We start from the raw sequence: 24,786 nt of genomic DNA, 5'->3' as shown, positions 1-24,786 counted from the left end.
TTTTTTTTTTTTTTTTTCACACTTTAATTTCTAACTTCGCCTCAAGAGTTCGGGTTCGATCCTCATACTCACCTACCAAAACTTTTTTTTTTAATTATTTTAACCCCCCCTCTCCCCCGGAGTTTTGATTTACCCAAAACCACACACACCTCCAAACACCCGGGCAACGCTGGGTAACCACCGCTAGTATAAAATAAAGGTATTATACTGAAAACTTATTTGAAAGTACATCATTTGAAATCAAAATTAAAAATTCCACAAGAATTTTCTTCTTAACCTTATATATATATATATATATATATATACATGTGTGTGTGTGTTAGGACGATTATTCAGAATAAAAAAAAAATTGGGACTTTTTGGGATACAGGAATCAGAAAAAGTTTTGCTCATATTCGTATGCCAAAAGCGATTCCTTTCATTCTCTTTATTTTTTTTATTTAATTTTGTTTTTAAAAACCTCTTCCACTGCTGGTTGTAATAAAAAAAAAAAAAAAACATTAAGTTTCCAGTAAAACTAAATCTATAGATCACCCCCACAAGTATGTTTTTACGTTTGAGTAAATATATGCACATTTAACGTGTATTTTTACGGTAATTGGAGAAAAAAAAACAATTTTAAACTTAAATATTTAGAGATTTATAAAGAATCAGAATCGGTAATTTAGTACGGAATCGGGAATTGTATCAGAATCGGAAAAAATATTGGAATCGTCCCATTACTCATATATATCTATATAAAAATTCACCTGTCATCCCTTTAAAAAAAAAAATGGAACCACCCAATCGTTGAAGACAAGTCAAGCAAAGAAGCAAGATGGTCCAAAGAGTTATATAATTATAAACAAGACATTTTTTATATTTTTATAAAATATAATTTATTTTTTAAAGTTTCATTCACTCCAGCTCATGGTTCAACATAACAGTTGACAGGGAACAACTGTCTCTTTAGTCATCTTGTGCAGAATTGAACGCCTTGTGCAGAATTGAACGCTCTTGCTGAAACAGATTACCGGGGGTGGGGGTAGGGGGTAATAGCTGTCAATCTTTTACTCTCTCATCATTTAACCTTTTGATTTATGACACTCTCACACCTAGATTGTTTTTTGAGAATGTGTGTGAGGACACTTCTCAACCTATGTACTCAACGAATTTTTTTGATCTGCAGACTTGAAATTTGGTATATAGGATATTCAGACATGTGGAAAACTTTTTAATCGATTTTCATCCGAAAATAAGTGCTTCTAAGGGGTCAAAATTTAAAAAAAAAAATTATTACATGGGTGCCATCGCATTTTTATCGGTTTGTGAACCGTTTCATGACTGCGTATGTGTGAATCTTTAACGTAAAGAATAAGTAGGCCTGAAAACACTTTTGAAATATTCTCAAACTTGCCTAATGGTTATCGTACTTGAATCATTGTCTTTAGTTTTTGGTTTCAATTTCAGCTCGAGTATTTTTTATTTACAAAAAGTGAATTGTTTAGAAAAAAACAATCCTCACATGTCTAAGTTTCTTTTTTTTTTTTTTTTTTACTTTCTTTTAAAGGAATTTAATGTTATGCTTAATACCTGCGGTATTTGTGTTTATAATAAATACAAAATTTGCATTAATTAAAATATAATATTTATGCATATTTTTCGCCGGGCAAAGGCAGGTGGCCTGCTAGTTATATAGATAAATGAGACATTTCTTTTGTATTTTTCATAAAATATAATTAATTTCTTAAAACTTCATTCACTCCATCTTTTGTGTATCAACACATTGTTCAACGTACCAGTCGACAGGTCGATTGTTGCTTCATACAGGATAGACGGGTACATTTCCTCAGTTATGTCTGCCTTTATAATATGTCGCTTCCTTTATTAGTGACAAAGAAAAATACATTTTTTTTTTTTGTCATGTTTGGTTCAAGGCTGTGCAAAAAGAGATTCTTCTGTCTGCGTTGTGTCTAGTGTTGGGATGATTAATCGAAAAAAAAAAAAAACTACATTTTGTGGTATTGGAATCAGAAAATTGATGTCATTTTTTCCAATGCCATAAACGATTCTTTAAATTGTTCCTATTTACAATGCCTCCCCACGGGACAGAGTTAGACACCAGGGTCATTTTTTAACATGGAGAAAAGGAACAAAAATAAAAATTGTCTCAGTCGTGAAGGATTTCTCCTCCACCGACAGAACAAGAAATTCTCGTTTTCTTTTTAACTTAATTTTTCATTGCTAGTATTAATGTTAACATAATAAATATTTCTAGATTTTGAAACTACAAGTAAAACTAATTATTTCCATAGCCAAACAACACCGCAGCTCACAAGAGCCATGACAGACGACTCAGCTCCAGCATTGTTTGGCTGTGGAAATATAATCTCTCATTCTAATTATATATATATATATATATATATATATATATAAAAAGTCTTTGAGACTTTACACGACCAGTTGCCACAGTCGATTGAAAATTTCTTGGGGCAACTAAAAGTCGTAAATCACTCGCCCGCCAGTCGATAAAATTTCTTTAAATAAAGAAACGGGAGAGGGGGGGAACTCATTTTATCACCCTCAAATATGCGGTTACTTAGAATGACCTATGTCTCATCATTTGTGAATTCTTTCATCTCTAGCTGTGAGACCGTTGGAATATCGTATTGAAAAAAGAGTGGTCACACTAAAGGTCAACAAGAGGTCAAATTTACACATTTGGCTTGTAGTCAAAATGTCGCCTTCATTTAGCTCTCTGATTTTGAAATTCATTTGGAAAAAAATTCTTCGACGCTACAACTACATACACTTCATGCTTACAACAGTAAAGACGAACATTTGAAAGAGGAAAAAAATGCATCGTTCCGTCAAGCATCCGAAGAAATGATTCTTATTTCTATGGAACAATAATATGAATGATGCTATATAAAGAAACTGGTGTTGTATTTTAACGTTTTGTTGAATATTTACTGTTATGTTTGTAGTAATGAAATAGTTGACTTAAAAGAGTTAAACAAATATTTTCTTGTTAGATTATACACATGGTAATTTCTTGAATTGTTGTAAAATTATTTACTATTATTGACTGAAACAAAGAGAGTCGGACGAGTAAAAATATTTTGGGGCGAGTAAATTTTCCCTCACACTTGACCGGCAGTCGAGTAAATTTTTTTTTCAAATCAAATCTCAAAGGCTATATATATATATATATATAAAATTCTTTTTAATACCTACTGACACTAGTGTTTCATCCTTTCGGGAATCATCAGTGCAGGGAATTACAATTACAGCTGGAGGAAAGATTCAAACACAGCCACGAATCCATTTCTGACTCCATTAGCAAGGAACAAACAAATGGCCAACGTTAACCATGAGAAATACAGTTGAAATTTATATAAAGTATAAATGTCAAGACGGCTAGAGTGATCTAATGATTATAACATCATCTGCGCATGTAAGCTTAAGTGACCGATTTTAATTAGTGCTCAACAATAAAAACCAAGTCTGACATAATTATTATTATTATTATTTAATAAGTTATAAATTCATCTTTATATTTGCGAAAACATACATGTGTTATTACGGCAATCCAAGAAAGAACAATTTTATAACTAAATATTTAGAAATTAAATCAATCAGAATTGGAAATTTAGAACAAAATCGCTAATTGTATTGGAATTTATTCTATCTAACACTTGGCAAGTTTTTGACATCATAGTAGTATTTTTTTTAGTTCCTTACATCAAGTGGCTTCATGTCTTGTCTGGGGTGATTTCCATTTTAAAAAAATTGTATTGAATTTAGAAAAAAAAGAAAAATGGAGGAATCGTTCTATCATTAGTTATATTACAAGCAAAATTGAGTACTTAAATTATATATATATATATCTCTATATAAATAAAATGAACTCATTTTTTCCCCGTCTGATTTTGACATTAATAGGATTAAAAATCAAGATATTTCATGCAAATATAATATGCACAAACGGCAGAACAATATCTGAGGTGTGTTATAGGCTTATTATTTCTCAAATTCCTCGATAATCTTAGATTTCTATACTTTTTCTGCTGAGAAGTCACGGCCAAAATCGGTTAAGATCAATGGAAGTGGTAAAATATTTTCTCTCTAATAAATTCCTCCTCCCCCTGCCACCACTTAACACCGTTTGGGGATCGTTCACAAGGAACAGTTGAGAAGAGAACACCGGTTTGGCTTCGTAGTTCTTTCATGTGAAGTTATTTAAAATCACTAAACTAAGCTGCAGTGCTCTGTGGCGTAGTGGTTAGCGTGCTGGACAATTCACATTATATTTTCACGTTCGCGCCGACCTACCGTAGTCATTTTTTTTTTTTTTTTTTTTTTCCTAAACAACTGGAATGGACTTTTCTTGGTGGCCGAACTGTTAACGTTGCAGATGGTTTTTTTTTTTTTTTTTTTTCACACTTTATTTTCCTACTTTTACTCATGACTCCGGGTTTGATCCTTCCTACTTACCTACCATAACATTTTTTAAAACTCCTCCCCGTCCCGGAAACAAACACTCGGGCAACGCCGGGTACCCCCGCTAGTATTATATAAACTTAAGTTACATATCCTAGTAAAAATATGCTCCTCCAGTGTACATATCATTGCTGATCTTTATAATGTCCATAAAATATTCGCAGAATCATTTCTGAAGGTTGTCGACAAATGTTACTAGGCTCCAAAACTATTTCATTGAAAATCACTTTATTAAAAAACCTTGAAACGTGTTAAATTTCCCCAATCACTTATGATGTTATTTTTTTTTTTTTTTTTACAAAGGCATCACCACATTATCAAGGCCCAGAGGCCACTCAAGGATAAGGGTTAAAGAGTGTACAGTAGAAGTTGGTCAATATAGTAATCATTAGTAATGAAAATTTGGTAAATTTAATAACTTATATGGAACGGCTCATCAAGAACTTATTTACTTTAGACTTGAACACAACCATATTGTAGTCAGCCGGAAAGCAGGAAAACGGAAGACAATTCCACAGGCGTGCAGGTCTAAGAAAGAAGCTTTGTTCATGGAATCTATGTTTAGGTTTAGGCACAGATAAAGAGTGGGGGAAATTATTGATAGTGTTTACAGCTAGACGAGTGTTTCTTGTGAAAGTTTGGCGAGGGGGGACCATAGATTGAAGCTCAGTTGAACACTTTCCATGAAAATAACGATACATCAGAGACAAACTCGCAACATCTCTTCTGTGAGATAGAGGTTGTAAGGAGGAGAAAAGGACATCTCCTACGAGGCTACGAAGTCTATTTTGAACTCTATCAAGGCAGGACAAGTCCTTTCTAGCAGCTCCTGCCCAGATGTGGCAACAGTATTCCATCCTTGGACGTACCTGGCTCTTATATAGATAGAGAATAGCATCAGCAGTGAGATATCTACTGGATCGATAGAAAGATCCCACCATTTTTCCAGCGGCCTTGGCAACAGATTTGATATACGTGTTCCATTTAAGATCAGGAGTAATGGTCAAGCCCAGAAGCTTGTCAAAACTTGAGGCCTCCTGAAGACGAGAGCCATTCATTTCAATTGATGACAAATGTGGATTAGAATGTTGATGATGTAAAGAGAGAAGCTTGGTTTTAGATGCATTAAAAGTAACCAGCCACTCCTTTCCCCATTGTACTACATGCTCAAGATCAGAGGAGAGAGAATTGGAGAGTACTTGCTCGTTTACTGTCTTAGATGTGGTACCATAAATGGTAGTGTCGTCAGCATAAATGTCTACAAATGATGTAAGGATATGATTTGGAAGATCATTAATGTAGATCAGGAAAAGAGTTGGGCCCAGGATGGATCCCTGAGGGACACCGGCATTAATACTGTGAGCTTCTGATTTTTGCCCCTCAACTACTACTCTTATGAACCTATCAGAAAGAAATGATTTAATAATTGAGAAGACTTTTCCAGCTATACCATAGCTAGCGATCTTATGAAGTAAACCTTTATGCCATACCCTATCAAAGGCTTTAGATATGTCAAGAGCAATTGCCCTAGAAAGATTGCCACCGTCGAGAGATTTGCTAATCCTATGCGATATAATTGTAAGGACATCTGCTGTAGATCTAGCAGAACGGAAACCATATTGAGTGTCACTAAGAAGGTTATTTTTGTTGAGATGTTTGATTACTTCTGTATTTAACACAGATTCTAGCAACTTACTCATGACGCACAGGAGACTTATTGGCCTGTACTGAGAGGGGGATGAGCGATCACCTGAATTCTTAAATACAGGGCATACTGATGAGATTTTCCAGGGAGATGGGAAACTATTCTCCTTAAGACAACGTTTAAACAGTTTTGTAAGTATGGGCGCTAGTTCAGGTTGAAGTTTTTTGAGTACTATAATTGGAATACCATCAGGGCCAGTTGCTTTACTGGAATCAAGGTTTTTGATTAGCTTGGCAACATCACGTACAGATATACGTATATCACATAGCGTGTTTTCTGATACAGGAGGAAATATTGGGGGTTGGCGGTCTTGGTCGCAAAGGGTAGAATTAGCTGCAAAGTTCTTGACAAAGAGTTTGGCTTTGTCTGATGCTGACGAGATTACCTCAGGTCCATTGATAATAGTTGGGATGGAGCACACGCTTCTGTTCAGGATTCTGTTTGCTATTTGCCAAAACTGGTGGGAACCAAGCCGCTGCTCAGCTACTTTGGACTTAACAGATTGAGCATACAACTCTCTTGCGTTCCTTATTACTTTCTTACAATGGTTGCTGGCAGTCCTGAAAACGGCTTTAGTTTCCATACATCTATTACGTTTGAAGCAGTGGAAAAAGTGATTTCTGTGCGCAATGGCAGCAGCACATTCTGGAGAGAACCATGGCTGGCTGTTACGTTTTTGCTGAAACTTTTTAGAGGGTATGAAATGGTCAATACCTACAATTAACCATTCAGTTAGGTCTAATACTATAGAGGACACATCCTTTTTAAACATGGAATGCAGAGGTAGATCAGATATAAATGTACGGAAGCTATCCCAGTCAGCCTTAGTGTATCGATATACTGTACGATGAAGTGGTACGTCTGGGGACTTATTACATTTCATTTTTATCTTAATTGATACAACAGAGTGGTCGGAAGATCCAAGAGGCGACAGAACAGAAACTGAACATAGTTCAGGGCAAGTTGTGAGAAAAAGGTCTAGTAGGCTCGCATACTGGCCGTCATTATCGGGCACACGGGTAGGTTCCTGAACAATCTGAGTGAGGTCATAGGCAATGGAGAAATCATGGCAGAACCTCCCCTCATCATCGGTCTTGTTTGAGTGGGTCAACCATTCGACGTTGTGAACATTGAAGTCTCCACATACGTGAATGTTAGCTGAAGGATAAGTAGAAAGGACTTGGTCAATTTTCTCAGATATGCTTTGAAAGATAGTAACTCCGCTGTTGTGGGGGCGATAGAGAGTAAATATAAATGCAGTAGTGTGAGCTAAAGCAACCCGGAAGCACATATAGGGTAAGTTAGGATCTTCCCTGGAGATGTCCCTCCCACATGGAAAGCTATCTTTAATATAGGCACATATTCCATGCCCATGGCGATCTTGGGGGTCAGATTTAGAAGTTAAGTTAGAGTATCCTGTAATTGCAAACTCATCTAGGGAAATAGCCTGTCCAATGCCAGTTTCACTTAAAAATAAAAGGTCTGGTTTAGTCTCCTGTAATTGGGTTTCAACCTCTGGAAGGTTAGAACGTAGACCCCTGATGTTGGAGAAGGAGACATGGTAGTAGGGGTCTACGTTGGAAGTTGGAGAACCGGGTTTAATCGTGTATTTTTTCTTGAAACTTGTCATGATGAAATTTTGGAATTTGTGGACTAGGTCGACAGATTTACTTAGAGCAGGACAGAGAGGGGAAACTAAGAGAGAAAAAGAAATGTTATTTATTCGTTTCTGTTTTATTTCATTTCTTTTACTCTTTTTCAACCCAAACAAGGCATGTTGTCACTTGGAACACAAGGGACTACTATTTGGGATTGTGTCTAGCAGAGGACTGTAGGGGGTTGAGCAGCGAGATGTCTGTTCACATTACATTTAAACTTCTGCAGGTTAGTACAGTCAGGGAAACAGGGAGGAAATTCCAAAGTCTAGCAGTCTGAGGGAAGAAACTGTTAGATTGAGTTTTCCAACATTTAGGGATCTCGACAATGAAGGGGTGGAATATTGATGCTTGTCGAGTCAGTCTGGAGTATGTGCATCTTGGGGGCACAAGTGCTATGAGTTCATCAGAGCACATTTCATTAAAGTACTTGTAAAATAGGCACAGGGATGCAACATTGCAGCGATGGGACAGATATTGGAGCTTGGTTGATAGTGCGATATCAGATTTGAAATTCTTTTTTTGTGCTCTAAGAGGAGGAGGGAGTAGTGGTAGATGCACCAGCCCAGATGTGGCAGCAATATTTCATGCATGGGCGATTTGTGGTTTTGTAGAAATACAGAGTACTCCTTATCAAAGTAGTCGTTTCTAATAACAGGAAATTATTTTTAGCAAAAACACCTAAAAAAAAAAAAAAAATCCGTTAGTTGTCAATGGAATCTCTTTATCTGATTTGTTTTTCTCAGCAGAACCTCTTTTTCATAAATACGTTCCTTTAACGATGACTTAGGGACTCCATCTACCCTCTGAATGGTAATCTTTTGGAAGCTCAAAAAAAAAACTTGTCCAAGTGTGATCTGGAACTGTACAAGGCAGGAGCGTTCATATCCCTGAGAACCTACATACAGCGCCTAGTACGTCTAACTGTTAATCTTTCGTATTTCACTGGTGACCAAGGTAGCAGTGATCATCGTAAGTGCCGTGGCGCAGATGATTTCAATGTAGGACCAGGAATAATATTGCTTATCGGAGATTTTCAGGATGAAAACCAAACATCCAATCACGTTGAAAAGAACTGAAAAAAAAAAAAAAAAAATGAAGTTGAAAACAGGTGACAAAAATAAGTAAGGAAGAGAAAAATGACATCTAAATATGAAGTGCCTTCAATAAGTTTCCAGAATTTTTACATACAGGCATTTAAAATTGCCGTAGACTCTTGAAAATACAGTATGTTATTGCTATACATCTTTTAAGATGACTGACCGAATTTTCTGATTTCAGGTTCAAATGAACAGCTACAGCAGGAATTGGAATACACCCTACTAAAGCCTGATTGTCACAGCTGGTGAATTTTCAAAAATGCAATCTGGATAAGGACTCTCGAGTGTCTATAGAGACAATAAGTGCACAGTTTGATGTCAGTGTGGGAACTGTACACACAATTACTCACGAGGAACTGAAGATGTGGGAGATATGTGCAAAGTTTGTCGCAAGGATGCTCAGAAAAGATCAGACTATTTGAAAAAGATGGGCATCAAGCCAGTTCTTCAGGGTTGCACTGACATGGGTCCCCAACTAGAGCAGGCAATCAATTTTTCCTTTTTTTTTTTTTTTTTTTTGCCAAAGTCAATTGTCTCGGTCGCCCACCTCCCCAAATGCAAACACTTAATTTTTTGTTGAGGGTTGGGGGTGGTCAACGTGTGGGCGCTCAGTTTACATTGTTCCTTGTACATTTACATTAAATTATAGCAAAGTGATCCCCCACTTTTTAAAACTAGTATTTCTTCATATCTTGGAAACTGCTCGTTGGTCAGAATTGTAAATGTTATTTTCATTTTCAGCGCCCCTAAAAAGTGGAAATTTTAAATTATTTTTCTCAATGGTGGAAAGTCTGCCCTTGATGAGCCTACAAGGCGCACAAATTGATTTACGTGATTTTAGGAATATGACATCTTCGTGCAGTAACAGGAATGTACATCATAAGGATTTTTAAAGATTTTCCTTGAAAAAGTTTTTTATAGGCCCAATTGTAAACAAGCACCGAATAAGGTGTTTCTGTTTTGAGATGCTCACACGCAAACAGTTTTGCACAAATGGGGAAAAGAAAAAAGGAAAAAAATGCGTAGAATATAATACTATATATATATATATATATATATATATATATTTTTTTTTTTAAACAGTAATCTACGGATATTTTTTTTTTTTTACACAGGAATCACCACATTATCAAGGTCAAGAGGCCACTCGAGAATAAAGGCTAAAGAGTGTACAGCAGAAATTGGACAATATAGTGATCAATTCGGTAAATTTGTTAACTCATATGGAACGGCTCATCAAGAACTTGTTTGCGTTAGACTTGAAGACAACCATATTGTAGTCAGCCGGAAAGCAGGAAAACGGAAGACAATTCCACAGGCGTGCAGCTCTAAGAAAGAAGCTTTGTTCATGGAATCTACGTTTAGGTTTAGGCACAGATAAAGAGTGGGAGGAATTATTGATAGTGTTTTCAGCTAGATGAGTGTTTCTTGTGAAAGTTTGGTGAGGGGGGACCATAGATTGAAGCTCAGTCGAACACTTTCCATGAAAATAATGATACATCAGAGACAAACTCGCAACATCTCTTCTGTGAGATAGAGGTTGCAGGGAAGAGAAAAGGACATCTCCTACGAGGCTACAAAGTCTATTTTGAACTCTATCAAGGCAGGACAAGTTCTTTCTAGCAGTTTCAGCCCAGATGTTTCGGGGTCCTGCTCCTCTAAAGTATAGCTTGACTGTTACTAGGAATCGAACTCCAGACCACCATTTAATCAATTACGCTACGAAGCCATTGACAATTTTACTGTTTTTTTTTTTTTTTTATCACTTATATATTTTACGTAGATTTTGTTGTTCAGTTTGTTTTTTTTGTTTTTTTTTTTACGCTAATAATACGGTTAACTTAGCGTCTCGACCTTGGAGATCTCATTTCTTAGGAAATCGTCCTTATTTTTATTTGGATGTAAACAAATAATATTTTTTTATTTATTATATTTTCAAACATGCTAGGTTAACCATATTATTATCGTTTAAAAAAAAAAAACGAAAGTAAGGACACAAACGCGCATACGAATAAGTCACGCTTCTGTTGTGAGACGCTCGGGTAGCAAGACGCTCACTAACAAAACTATAATGGAGAGAAAATGATTCGGAAGAGAAAAAAAAGAAATAGAGAAATAAAATAAATAGAGAAAGAAAATGAAGGAGAAGAAAAATATAATATGGAGAAGAAAAAGAAAAACAGATAAGGGGTTATTATAAAGAAAACAAAGGCTAGAAGAGAAAAGAAAGAATGATGAAATATAGTTTAAGAGAGAAAGAGTGAAAGTAAGAATTAATAGGAAGGGAATCTTCTCCATATCATATTTTTCTTCTTCTCTATTTATTTTATTTCTCTATTTCTTTTTTCTCTTCCTCATCATTCTCTCTCCATTATATTTTTTTAGTTTTCTTTAGATTGCCCCCTCCCTCTTTACATAATTAAAGTTCTGTGTTTTAAGGTTTTTTTAACTCCAACTTTTAAAGAGTTCCTACCTAAAAAAAATCCATTATTCATTGAACATTTGAATAGTCAAGTCGCTGCCTGATGATATCTGTTGTTTGATTGAAACAAGTGGCTGTTTGTAGCAGCGGGATGTAAACATGTTTATATAACAATAAACAAGTATTATCAGCTCTTTTTATTAAGCACTGTCTAACAACCTCGTTGAATTCACTAGTCCATTACTTTTGAATAAAAAAAACTCCGAGTATATATATATATATATATATATATATATATATATATATATATATATATACACTAGCAAAAGTACCCGTCGTTGACTGAGTTCAAAAACAGTCTACAGAAAATGGACTCTGATTTATGAAAGTATGATAGGTTATGAAAAGGAAGGGTTGTAAAGAGATAGCTTCGAATTTGGGGGTATCAAAACCAAAGCAAAATATGATGAAAGTAAAAATAAAATAGATAAACCCATAATTTATTACACCATACCTGTTCACACTGAAACACTTATCACAATATTCTGTGGATCTATATTAAAAAACCTTGTTAAACTTTGTGACATATTTCCATTCTATGGAGGTCAAGTGCGAACGAACACTCCGTAATTTTATTATACCATATTTCTTCAAACTGAAATATAATTAATAAAGTATACTTACGCAGATAGATCTGAAAAGTCTTTATTAAAGTTTGAGCCTATTTCCATTCTATGGAGTCCAGGCACGAACACAGACCCCACAATTTTATTATACCATCCCTATTTAAGTTAAAACATACTTATCAAAGTATTATTATGTACATCTATATCAAAAACACTTGTAAACGTTTTTTTTTTAAATTTTTTATTTCCATACTTTGTGGACCAGGCGCATTCCTAGACCCCACAATGTTAATGAATCATCATTATGCCAGATCAAACATACCCATTCCTGTGTCTCGATACATCTTCTATCATTATATGTGATCAGTTTTCTATAATAGTCAATCACATAGGAGCCTATTCGTGACCAGACACACACACAGACATTCAGCTTTATATTATAGATATGTATATGTATATATAGAATTCTGAAATAATAGAATCTTCCAAGCGCAGCCAATCAGAATGGGTGGACAATGTCAAGGGAGATATTAATAATTATGCATAGGAAAATGGAAAGAATATATTTTGTCTGTGTATGTAATAAGCAGTTAAGATCAGTGCAATACCAACAGACTAGGAAAATGAAGAATTGTACACGGTGTCAACTGGTAGCAGTGGTAGGACTTGATATTCAGAGAGAAAAATAGGAACTCCTTCCTTTGTAGATGTGGCGATTGTGATGGAGTTGCTCATAGGATGCAATGTAGCAATTTAATATAATGACTTAATGTGTCTGCAATAGTAGTCGAAAGGCACATAAGATAGTAGCTAATAGCTTAGACGTAATGAATTAGTATGTGATATCTGTTCTTGCAAACCTACGATACTTTGGTCCAGAGGGGAATTTCTGCAATCATTTTATTATATATGTCTCATTCCCTGTCCAATTGACAGGGGGTAAAACCATGTCCGACACGGATCACTCACTGAATATATGTCAATCTATGTCACGATAGCATATATTGAGCGATTTTCTAACAGTATTGTGTATAGTTTTTTTTTATAACTCATTTTCCCAAACTTACCGTGTTAAAGAGAGAGTTGGGCGCCATTTTGAATTTTCCAATACATCGGTAAACACTACTACATACTGTTTACCGATGTATTGAAAATTCAAAATGGCGCTCGACTCTCTCTTTAACACGGTAAGTTTGGGAAAAGGTGCAATAAATATAAAACTAGATAAACTACTGTTAGAAACTCGTTCAATATATATTACCGTGACATAGGTTGACATATATTCGGTGGTTTTTTAATAGTATTTTGTCTAGTTTATTATTTATAATACCTTTTCCCGAACTTACCGTATTAAAGAGAAAGTCGGGCGCCATTTGGAATTTTCCGATACATCGGAAAACAATGTATGTTTTTCGAGCTGATTAAACATGTTACATTGAATAAAAACACGAAAAAATATCCAGTTAGGTAGAAAAGTAACTTATCTTGTCTTTGATAACATTTATTTGTTATATATTTGTTTTTTGACAACTTTTTCGAATCTATGTGTACAGTAAAACAAACCCAAAGTTAATATTTCGACATTTGTAAGGGGTGCTCATTTTTTAGTTACGACATTATAGTAAATCGATACCCTATTTTGTAAACACGGAAATGAATTTGTTTCTTTTGCCTATTTTTTGTACTTATGTATTTTAGGTACTGTGCTGCTGAACTAACGTTATTATTTCGAAAGCCATTCTTAACATGGAGAGGGGAGGATGTTTTGTAGAGACCTCCAACGTTTGTGAAGAATTTTGTACATAATCCCGTGACGTCAGACTTGTGTTTACTTTACAAAATATGGAACGGCAGAAGCGACATAATGCTTTTTTTTAAGACCTTTGTTCATCTTCTTCAAACTATAATTAATAATAATCTTTGTTATAATTTTGTTAGGTTTTTAGATTTACACAGTTTAATGATTAGTAATATTATAAAAATTTAAATATTAACTATAAAATACGGTTTTACTAAATAGTTACGACTGTTCCTTTGGTTAATTATGGGTTTCCATACTTTATTTGGAAAAAAGGGGCAAACTAGAAACTGTAGTGATCTTTGAAATAGTTTATTTTTCGCACAATAATATTTTTCAATCGTCTTTAATTTGGCGATGAAATAGATGGCAACAGTCGTGTTTATATTATAGCTTAATATTAAAATAAAATTTAAACACAGTTTTTTTTTTTAAATCAATGTTGTAACGAAACATTTTGAAATAATGGAGTTTTAATCTTTTAAAAATTAATTCACTTTTAGTAAGTTTTCTTTTTCTTCGCAATTCAACGGGAAAGAAAAAAAGGATATAATAATATTAAATTTATATTAATTTTTTAATTCCAAATTCATGGTAAGTTTTTGTCCTATTTGTACATTTAAAATGTAAAAAAAAATAATATTTTGTATTTATTGGAACTCTTATCTTTCATAAAAAATAGTAATTTCGATCGATTTAAATATATTTTGTTAAAATTTTGAAAAAACATAAATATAGAGGTGGGAGACATGCACAAAAAATATTTGTCCTCATATATTTTACAGAAATTTCATTGTATATATAATTTCATTGTATATTTAATTTCATTGTATATATAATTTCATTGTATATATAGTTTCATTGTATATTTAATTTCATTGTATATATAGTTTCATTGTATATATAATTTCATTGTATATTTAAGTTCATTGTATATTTAATTTCATTGTATATTTAATTTCATTGTATATATAATTTCATTGTATATTTAATTCCATTGTATGTATAATTTCATTGTATATTTAATTTCATTGTATATATAGTTTCATTGTATATTAAAGTTCATTGTATATTTAATTTCATTGTATATTTAATTCCATTGTATATATAATTTCATTGTATATATAGTTTCATTGTATATATAATTTCATTGTATATTTAAGTTCATTGTATATTTAATTTCATTGTATATTTAATTTCATTGAATATATAGTTTCATTGTATATATAATTTCATTGTATATTTAAGTTCATTGTATATATAATTTCATTGTATATTTAATTCCATTGTATATATAATTTCATTGTATATTTAAGTTCATTGTATATTTAATTTCATTGTATATTTAATTTCATTGTATATTTAAGTTCATTGTATATATAATTTCATTGTATATATAATTTCATTGTATATATAATTTCATTGTATATTTAATTTCATTGAATATATAGTTTCATTGTATATATAATTTCATTGTATATTTAAGTTCATTGTATATATAATTTCATTGTATATTTAAGTTCATTGTATATATAATTTCATTGTATATTTAAGTTCATTGTATATATAATTTCATTGTATATTTAAGTTCATTGTATATTTAATTTCATTGTATATTTAATTCCATTGTATATATAATTTCATTGTATATTTAATTTCATTGTATATATTTCATTGTATATATAATTTCATTGTATATATAGTTTCATTGTATATATAATTTCATTGTATATATAGTTTCATTGTATATATAATTTCATTGTATATATAGTTTCATTGTATATATAATTTCATTGTATATTTAAGTTCATTGTATATATAATTTCATTGTATATTTAAGTTCATTATATATTTAATTTCATTGTATATATAATTTCATTGAATATATAGTTTCATTGTATATTTAATTTAATTCTAAAATGGATAAGTATTGAAAACTTCAGGAAAATCTTACCATTAGTTGATTTTTGTTAGATTTATTAAACACGGGCATGTTTTCATGTTCGGAATGCTTACTACATGGGAACGTCGTTTTAAAAGGTTATTTATGCAAACATGAATTCTCGTCTCGCATTCTTTATTAATTTCGTACGCCGAAAAAAAAAATAGAAAAATTATTACCTGTTTATTATGCCCTTTTTTGAATGGCACAAAAGTTTATTTATAATATAAGCTTATAATAAAGTTACATCGTGTTACATATAGGGGGTTAATTCTGCGGCGAACTTTGGAGGTTCCGTGTTTTGTAGCTATTCTGTGCTTGCACCTAAGAATTTAATAAAAAAAGATATTATGAAACTTGAATTTAACCTAAAAAAAAAAAACTATTGAAAAATAGCACATTACCAAAAATACATAAGCACTTTTTTTCTTCTATTTTGTAAATACGGAAGTAGGTATTTTTTTTCGTGTGTGCTGAAAACGAATATCACATTTAAATTTCCATAAACAAGTAGTTTTCCAGATATTAGATAATGTAAGTCTTTGTTATAAGTGATGGCCATTGTTGTATATGCAAGCACACACATTTTTGCCGGCAAAAATATTTTCAAATTAGGAATAATAAACGTCCGAGGATCAACCCCTGATGTACACCTGCATTGATATCATATGGTTTAGATGTACAACCGTCAACGACAATCTGGGTTCCTCTCTTATTTAAGAAGAATACTTAAAATAATCAAATCCATCTAGTGACCAGATTTTCCTGAGAAGACCATCATGCCATATGCTACCAAAATCCTTAGATATATCTAGAGCTACCACCCTACACTAACCTGTTTTATCCAGTGTATGGCTCAGAGATTACAGTTAGGATATCAGCTGTAGACCGGGTTTGTCTAAATCCATATTGTTGGTTGGTCAGAAGTTTAGCATTTGTGAGGTCGTGGACTAGAGCTTGGTTGATTATGGACTCAAATATTTGGGGGAAAAGAAGGGGCTAATGGGACGATAATTTAATGGGTCAGTTCTTTTGGCAGTCAGGAAAGGAAAATTCTTTGTTGTAAAGTTTAGAGAGGACTGTAACAAACTAAATGGAGCATTGTTTTAATAGCACAGCCTGGATGAGATCGGGTTCACATGCTTTTGTGGTGTTTAGGTTTTGATGATAAAAAATTACATTTTTTGTGATCTTTTTTCATTAATAAAATCATGATATATATATATATATATATATATATATATATATATTACAAGATATTACTGGCAGTAATATTCTATAAGTATTATCCCAGTGGAATTTGAAGCTCATGTTCTATAATTATAAAATAATATTAAATATATTAATTTATATGTTTATTAATAAAGAGATCCATCGGACCTATATATATAAAAAATTTTTTTTACCGGACCCATTATATATATATAAAAAAAAAGAAAATTGCTCCAGGGAAATGCCTACTTCGGACCATTACATTGTGATGCGGATTACTCAAAATACAGTTTGGATCATTTTACAACACTGCTATCAAAGACATTCACTTCGGATTTTATCATTCAATTTGGATGTGAACTTTTATATCGTTTTCATTAACTTCTATTACTCTATGACATTTAAATACTTAAACAACTTTTAATTGTGATTTCCCATGTCTCACTGACTTTAGCAAATAAGGTGTAAACCATTATAATTATTTGCTAATATTTTCTCCTCTGAAGAGATGCTAGACATCGAAATCCTATAGGATTAGGAGTTAAAATATTTCAAATGTATTCTTTGTCTTACATAAAATAATAAAACTCTTGATTTAAAATTTAAATGTTTCACGTCATAAATTTTTAAATTCATTGAATGACTAAAATTATATATATATCTATATTTTTATAAAGTAATAGGGTTCGTGTGTTTTTGTCTGTGTGTACAGCTCTCCATCATCAACGAAATATAAAGGAGGTAAGAGGGTAGATCTCTCCTGGTAGAGAAACATTAGAACCCATTTTAGGATGTTTCTGTTATAGGAGACATAAGAATCTATGCCTAATTTGTTTATATACTAGTCTACAAACCACCCCCATATCGAATGACTTATGCTCATTTGCATATCACATTATATTAAATCTCTTTAACTAATTACCTCGACCTTATTACGTATTGGAAATATTCTAATCATTTCAACTGTACTATTTACAAAGTCTATTTAATATTTAATTATTTAATATATTTTCATTTAATTTTATATTCGATTTATTTCACTTTACGTATATTATCAAAACAATTCATTGGCGAGCAAAGCTTTATGTTTTGGGATTGTATTGAAAATGTAATGGAAATTTCAATTTCGTTCCGTTTTAATCTTTTATATTTTACTTGCCAATATAATTGAAAGAATACAATTCAACTATCGTAATTGTATATAAATAAACAAAAACAAATATTTTAAAATAAAACTTTATTAAAAAAGAAATAATTTTATTTTTAAATGAAAAAAATCAATTTAGTAAAATAATTGTATTAAACACCCCCAGCCTTGTCAGCAAACCTGTAAACCTATAAAAGTTAACATTTCGAATGTAAACAGTGATTTTTCGATTTTGTTAGCGCTTGCCGCAATTAAAGACAATTAAAACGGAACTAACTTTATTTCCATTCTATTTTTTAAACAACCCCCAAAACATAACGCTCTCTTCCAGTTATAGCCAATTTTTTTTTAATTAAATAAAACAGGTCAAAATAAACAGATAAGCGCATTTTCTTTTACATTTTTCTTACAACCAACGTTGTCATTTTAACCAACTGCAGGATACCGTTACTTTTGTGGGGTTGTTTTGAAAATGGCACGGAGATTATAATTTCGTTCCAATTTAATCTTTCTGGTCGAGCCTATTTCGAAAGCCTGTTTATCATAGATTTGAACTACAAATAATTTATTACATTTTGATTATTACTATCTTAAGACTTAAAGCTTATATTTATTTCATTTTTCTATTTATATATTGAATTAGTTATTTCCAGTCTTATTTAAACTTAGTGCTTTCTTTAAACCGGATGAACCTTTTATAAAGGAATTTAGGAAAACTCGTCCCGGGAAAACTCGTCTCCGGAAAACTCGTCTCCGGAAAACTCGTCTCCGGAAAACTCGTCCCCTTTCGCTAGGTAGGAAAACTGGTCCCTAATTGAATAAATATCGATTGAAAACACATTTTATGATCGTTCTTGAAGGAGATATTGTTTTTTAAAATAAACTATAGCCCCCCCCATAATATTTTTAAAAAAATATTTTTACTTGTTTAATGTTTTTTTTTTTTTTTTTTTTTTTTTTTTAAATAAAATCGATTTTCTAAGTGTCCGTTTTCTACCTAACTGGCTAAGTTCTTAGTGGTTTAACTTATTTTAAAGCGTTTATTATGTTCATACAAAGTTAATTACAATTTTTTTTTTGTTCTTATTTTAACGAATGTTTTTTGGAGTCATAAAAACAATAAAAAAAACAAAACCCAAAAATTAAAAAACAGGGAGCGATTCGATTCTTCGTTACGCTTTTGGTTTTGTTTTTTAATTTAGATAGTTTTTTGTTGTTATGTTTTTGTTTTCTGTCATACCAAATGCACTCATGCGTTATTTAAAATTATGATTTTATCAATTATCAACATTTATTGTCGTCCTGTCAAATTTTGCAAAAATTAACTAATAAATTAAAAGCGAAATATTTTTTGACGCGAGAGATGCCATGTGTTAACAATCTCTTGTTAACTCATTTTTAATTTTTTAAATTTTTACTTCAAAATTCTAAAATCAATCATTAAGAGAGAAAGTAATCACTAAATAAATTTATTAATCAATTTTATTGAAAACTCCGCTACCGTTTATCAAGAATCTTTTTAATTTCATTTTTTGTTGGTTGCTTTTCAAAGGGAGATATAGGTTTTATCCCCCCCTCTCTCTCTAAATTATATTTTAAAAAATATTAAAATTTATTATTTTCTTTTAAAACCCAAATCTCCCTCAGTAATTTCTTTAATTTTCTATTTTTTAGCGATTATCAAGACCCCCTAAGCATTATTTCTCGTTCTCCCGTAACACTCGACCGACATGTTTTTTGTTTGTTTTCTGTTTTTTTTTCTTCGCCAAATAAACGATTCCAAATAAATAAATAACATAGTCGGCGAAGTAGAAAAATCGATTTTACCCTTTTATAAACAACAGTAAGTAAATTCGGGTTTGTATTACTGTACACATAGATTCGAAAAAGTTGTCAAAAAACAAATATATAACAAATAAATGTTACCAAAGGCAAGATAAGTTACTTTTCTACCTAACTGGATATATTTTTTGTGTTTTTATTCAGTGTAACATGCTTATTCAGCTCGAAAAACATGCAATGTTTACCGATGTATTGGAAAATTCAAAATGGCAGCCGACTGTCTCTCGGAGAGGGTACGTTTGGGAAAAGGTATTATAAATAATAAACTAGACAAAATACTGTTAGAAAACAACCGAATACATGTCAACTTATGTCACGGTAACATATATTGAGCGAATTTCTAACAGTATTTTGTCTAGTTTATTATTTATAATACCTTTTCCGAAACGTACCCTCTCCGAGAGACAGTCGGCTGCCATTTTGAATTTTCCAATACATCGGTAAACATTGCATGTTTTTCGAGCTGAATAAACATGTTACACTGAATAAAAACACAAAAAATATATCCAGTTAGGTAGAAAAGTAACTTATCTTGCCTTTGATAACATTTATTTGTTATATATTTGTTTTTTGAACACTTTTTCGAATCTATGTGTACACTAATACAAACCCGTAAATTCTTTTTATATTAATATAAAAAAAAATATGCGGTCTCGTTTATGAACATAATAAACGCTTTTATTAAAAACACAAAAAAAAACATTAAACAAGTAAAAATATTTTTTTTAAAATATTATGGGGGGGGGGGGCTATAGTTTATTTTAAAAAACAATATCTCCTTCAAGAACGATCATAAAATGTGTTTTCAATCGATATTTATTCAATAAGGGACCAGTTTTCCTACCTAGCGAAAGGGGACGAGTTTTCCGGAGACGAGTTTTCCGGAGACGAGTTTTCCCGAGACGAGTTTTCCCGAGACGAGTTTTCCCGAGACGAGTTTTCCCGGGACGAGTTTTCCCGGCACCTTTATAAAGATATGAGTTTAACGTAAAGAACACGAACAAGGTTTTATTCAACTGAATTTCTTCCAGTTTACTAACAAAATATATAAATTTAAAAGAGATATAAATAATAAAATAAAAAGGTTATGTAATTTAAAAGAAATACACGTACTCACAAAAGCAGAACTTTTTTTTACACATTTTTTTGTTTAAAACCATAACAATGAGACTAACAATTACCTAGATCTTAGTAATTATTTGTTTTAATAGAACTGTTTTAATTGTACTGTTTACTTAGTTAACCTAAGTTGGTATTACATTTATTTTACATTTACTTTTTTTTTTTAATTATTACTTTTAGACTGTGACGTTTACACCCGGAAGTAATGAGTCACACGTAGGTCGCTTTTATTCATTCCTTTTGGTCAAGATCAAAGTGTAGTATCTGCTCTTCAGATGCTGCACTTCATTTTCTTGTTCTCTTTCGGTGGAGGAGAAATCCTTCACGACTGAGACAATTTTTATTTTGTACCTTTTCTCCACGTTAAAAAACGACCCTGGTGTCTAACTCTGTCCCGTGGGGAGGCATAATTGTTTATAATTGTACTATTCAGAAATATTATTTATAGTTCGTCCATTTCAGTTAGTATACATTTCCTTTACGCTTAATTAATTTACAATCATTAATATCGTTAAACAATTCCGTTTAAAACCGAAATTATGCCACCCAAACGAAGTAGAAACGAAAGTGAGGAAGAAAGAGTTGCTGCAATTCGCTCCAATGAAAACAATTCAGATAGAGAAAGACGTCTAGAACTTAACAGGATACGTCAAAGAGAAAGGAGAGCAAGACTGTCAGATTTGGAAAGAGAAACCCAACGTGAAGCTGACAGAACTAGACATGCTGTAAGGCGGTTAAATTCATCACAAGATGAAATTCAAGAAAGGCAAAGATATGCACTGGAAAGAGAAGCAATATTACGATCGAATGAATTATATGAGGTAAGTAGACGTACACAAGGTGAGTTGAGAGTGGCTCAACGACATCAGAATGAATCGGAAACCCAACGAAGCTTTCGCCTATACCAAGGGCAACAACGAGAGGCTGCATGGAGAGAGAGTATGACTTTGCCCCAGCAATTGACAGAAAACGAGGCAGCTAGACAACGAATGACTGCTTTGAGACACCATGAAATAGAACACTGCAATAGAAAAGGATTGCTCTACAACAAAAATGACTCTCTCACTACAGCTGATATAGGAAAAATGGACAAAGTATGTCAACATTGCTCAGCTGTAAAATTTAAAGGAGAAACCCCTGGTTGTTGTTGTTCTTCTGGCAAAGTTGTACTTGATAGCTTTCCACCACTGCCTCAGTTGCTTCAAGATTTGCTCTCCGGCAATGGTCCCATCTCTAAAGATTTTCTGCAAAATCTACGCAGTTATAACAATTGTTTTGCAATGACATCATTTGGTCACAAAATTGCGGCAGTACATGGGTGGAATCCTTCTTTTAGAATTCGAGGCCAGGTTTGCCACCAGATTGGGAGTCTTTTACCACCTGAAGATGAAACAGCAAAATTTATTCAAGTCTACTTCTTGGATAGTCTGGAAGAGGAACTACATAATCGGGGACGTGACAGTAGACTCAATAGAGACATTCTCCAAAGTCTGACTGAATTTTTACATGAGAACAACAGCTTTATTTGTCAGCTGAAAACAACAAAGGAGAGGATTGAAGAAGAACACTTGGTAGAACATAAAGTTGTCATAAGGGAAGACCGAAGGCTGCAAGAAGAGCATCCACGGCGATTCAATGCTCCAACAACAACGTATGAGATTGGAATATTAATGGAGAATGAACCAACAGCTAACCGGGATATTGTCTTGCGTTTTAGAAATGATACATTAAAATGGATCTCCGAACTACATCCCCTCTACGATACTTTAATGTACCCGTTAATGTACCCCTATGGTTCTCCATCTTACAACATCTACATGAAGGCATCCAATGGGCGAAAAGTTACCCAACAGCAATTTTATTCGTACCATTTAATGACTCGGCCTGGAAACTATTTTCTCTGGTACCGAAGGCTATTTCAACAATGGCTGGTGGATGTGTACTGCAAGATTGAAACAGAACGTTTACAGTTCCTGAGGCGTGAGCAACAGACCCTGAGAGCTGATAATTATAGCAACTTGAGAGATTCAATTCTTAGGGAGGATGGGAATCCAGAACAGTTTGGTCAACGAGTTGTACTTCCGGCAACTTATACAGGAGGCCCTCGATACATGTTTGAGCGTCAAAGTGATGCCATGGCATATGTTCGGCGAATGGGCCGAGCCGACCTCTTCATCATGTTCACAACAAATCCAAAGTGGACAGAAATTACAGAAAATTGTCTTCAAGGGCAAGACCCTCAGGATCGTCCAGATATTGTTGCCAGGGTTTTCAGGCAGAAGCTAAAAAAGTTACTTGAATTTATTAAAAAGGGAGGATTTGGCAGGTTGAGGGCTTTCCTGTACAGTATTGAATATCAAAAAAGAGGACTGATGGCACATATGGTGCATGGACCTTGTGGACCATTTAATCCAAATTGTCCATGTATGATTGACAACAAATGTTCCAAAAAATACCCAAAAGAATTTCTTCAGTGTACCAAGCAAGGCCAAGACTCTTACCCCAAGTACAGGCGAAGAAAACCAGAAGATGGAGGCCAGACTGGTACAATAAGGATGAAGAGAAATGGTCGGTATGTTAATCAAGAAATAACAAACCAGTGGATTGTTCCTTACAACAAGGTCCTCCTTCAGCAGTTCAACGCTCACATTAACGTAGAAATTTGCAGCTCGATCCAAAGCATCAAATATGTCCTCAAATACGTGAATAAAGGATGTGATCAAGCAGTGTTTGAACTACAAAGAACTGATGGAGCAGCTAACCAACAAGGCCAAGTACAAAGTCACATTGTGGATGAGATCCAGCAGTTCCAGAATGCAAGGTATGTCGGCAGTTCAGAGGCAGCCTGGAGGATATTGGAACATCCCATCCATGAACATTTCCCCCCAATTGTACAACTTTCTGTTCATCTTGAAAATGGGCAGCGTGTCATGTTCTCAGCTGATACTGCTCTGGAACGAGCCCAAGGTCCACCGCCTGCCACAACTTTGACAGCATTTTTTCAACTCTGCCATGAGGATGACTTTGCAAGGGGTCTCAAATACGTAGAAGTCCCTGAGTTTTACACTTGGAACAAATCGACAAAGAAATGGATGAGAAGAATGCGTGGGGTACAAGTTGAAGGTACTGAAAATGATGATGTATGGAAGGCACCATGCATTGGGAGAATCTACACGATTAGTCCAAAAGCAGGGGAGTGTTATTTCTTACGCCTGTTGCTCAATGAGGTTGCTGGTCCAACTTCATTTCAAAATTTGCGAGCATACAATGGTCAGGTGTTTGAAACATACAGAGCAGCGTGCCTTGCTCGAGGCCTTCTAGAAATTGACCATCACTTGCATCAAGCAGTAGGAGAGGCAAGTGCCACTCAATCACCTTCTAATTTGCGAAGCCTATTTGTGATAATTTTAACAGCCTGTGAGCCAAGAAATCCTCTTGAGATCTGGATGGCTTTTCGTGATGTAATATCTGAAGACATTCTTCACAGATACAGGCAAGAAGTTAACAATCCAGAAGCAGATTTTAATGAGGACATCTACAATAAAACTCTTTGTCTAATTGAAGAAAAAGTTCTCCTTATGTGCGGTCAACCATTGACAAGCTATGGATTACCTGCACCAATGCAAGGGAGAGATGAAAGACTCGCGAGAGAGTATCAACGTGAAGTTACTTATAATCTTGAAGAACTTCCCTACAAGCAGAAAATATGCAAGAAAAACTGACCGATTCTCAA

At 33.3% G+C, this 24,786-nt stretch overlaps 1 protein-coding gene across 1 annotated transcript in view; it reads right to left on the bottom strand.

The window, feature by feature from the left end:
- Nucleotides 1–7,901: 7,901 nt before the first annotated feature.
- LOC145243578 (uncharacterized) overlaps nt 7,902–24,786 on the bottom strand; it is a 61,922-nt gene continuing 45,037 nt past the window's right edge. The window contains exon 3 of the mRNA XM_080106558.1: nt 7,902–8,917. Within this exon, the coding sequence (XP_079962684.1) occupies nt 8,763–8,917 (155 nt within the window). The 3' untranslated portion in view covers nt 7,902–8,762. The remainder of the gene's footprint in view (nt 8,918–24,786) is intronic.

The sequence above is a fragment of the Euprymna scolopes genome, chromosome 22 (assembly GCF_053919585.1).
Source record: "Euprymna scolopes isolate OS-2025 chromosome 22, ASM5391958v1, whole genome shotgun sequence".
NCBI lineage: Eukaryota > Metazoa > Mollusca > Cephalopoda > Sepiida > Sepiolidae > Euprymna > Euprymna scolopes.
Note: the sequence above shows the minus strand (reverse complement) of the source record. Positions and strands in the feature narration are given on the sequence as shown.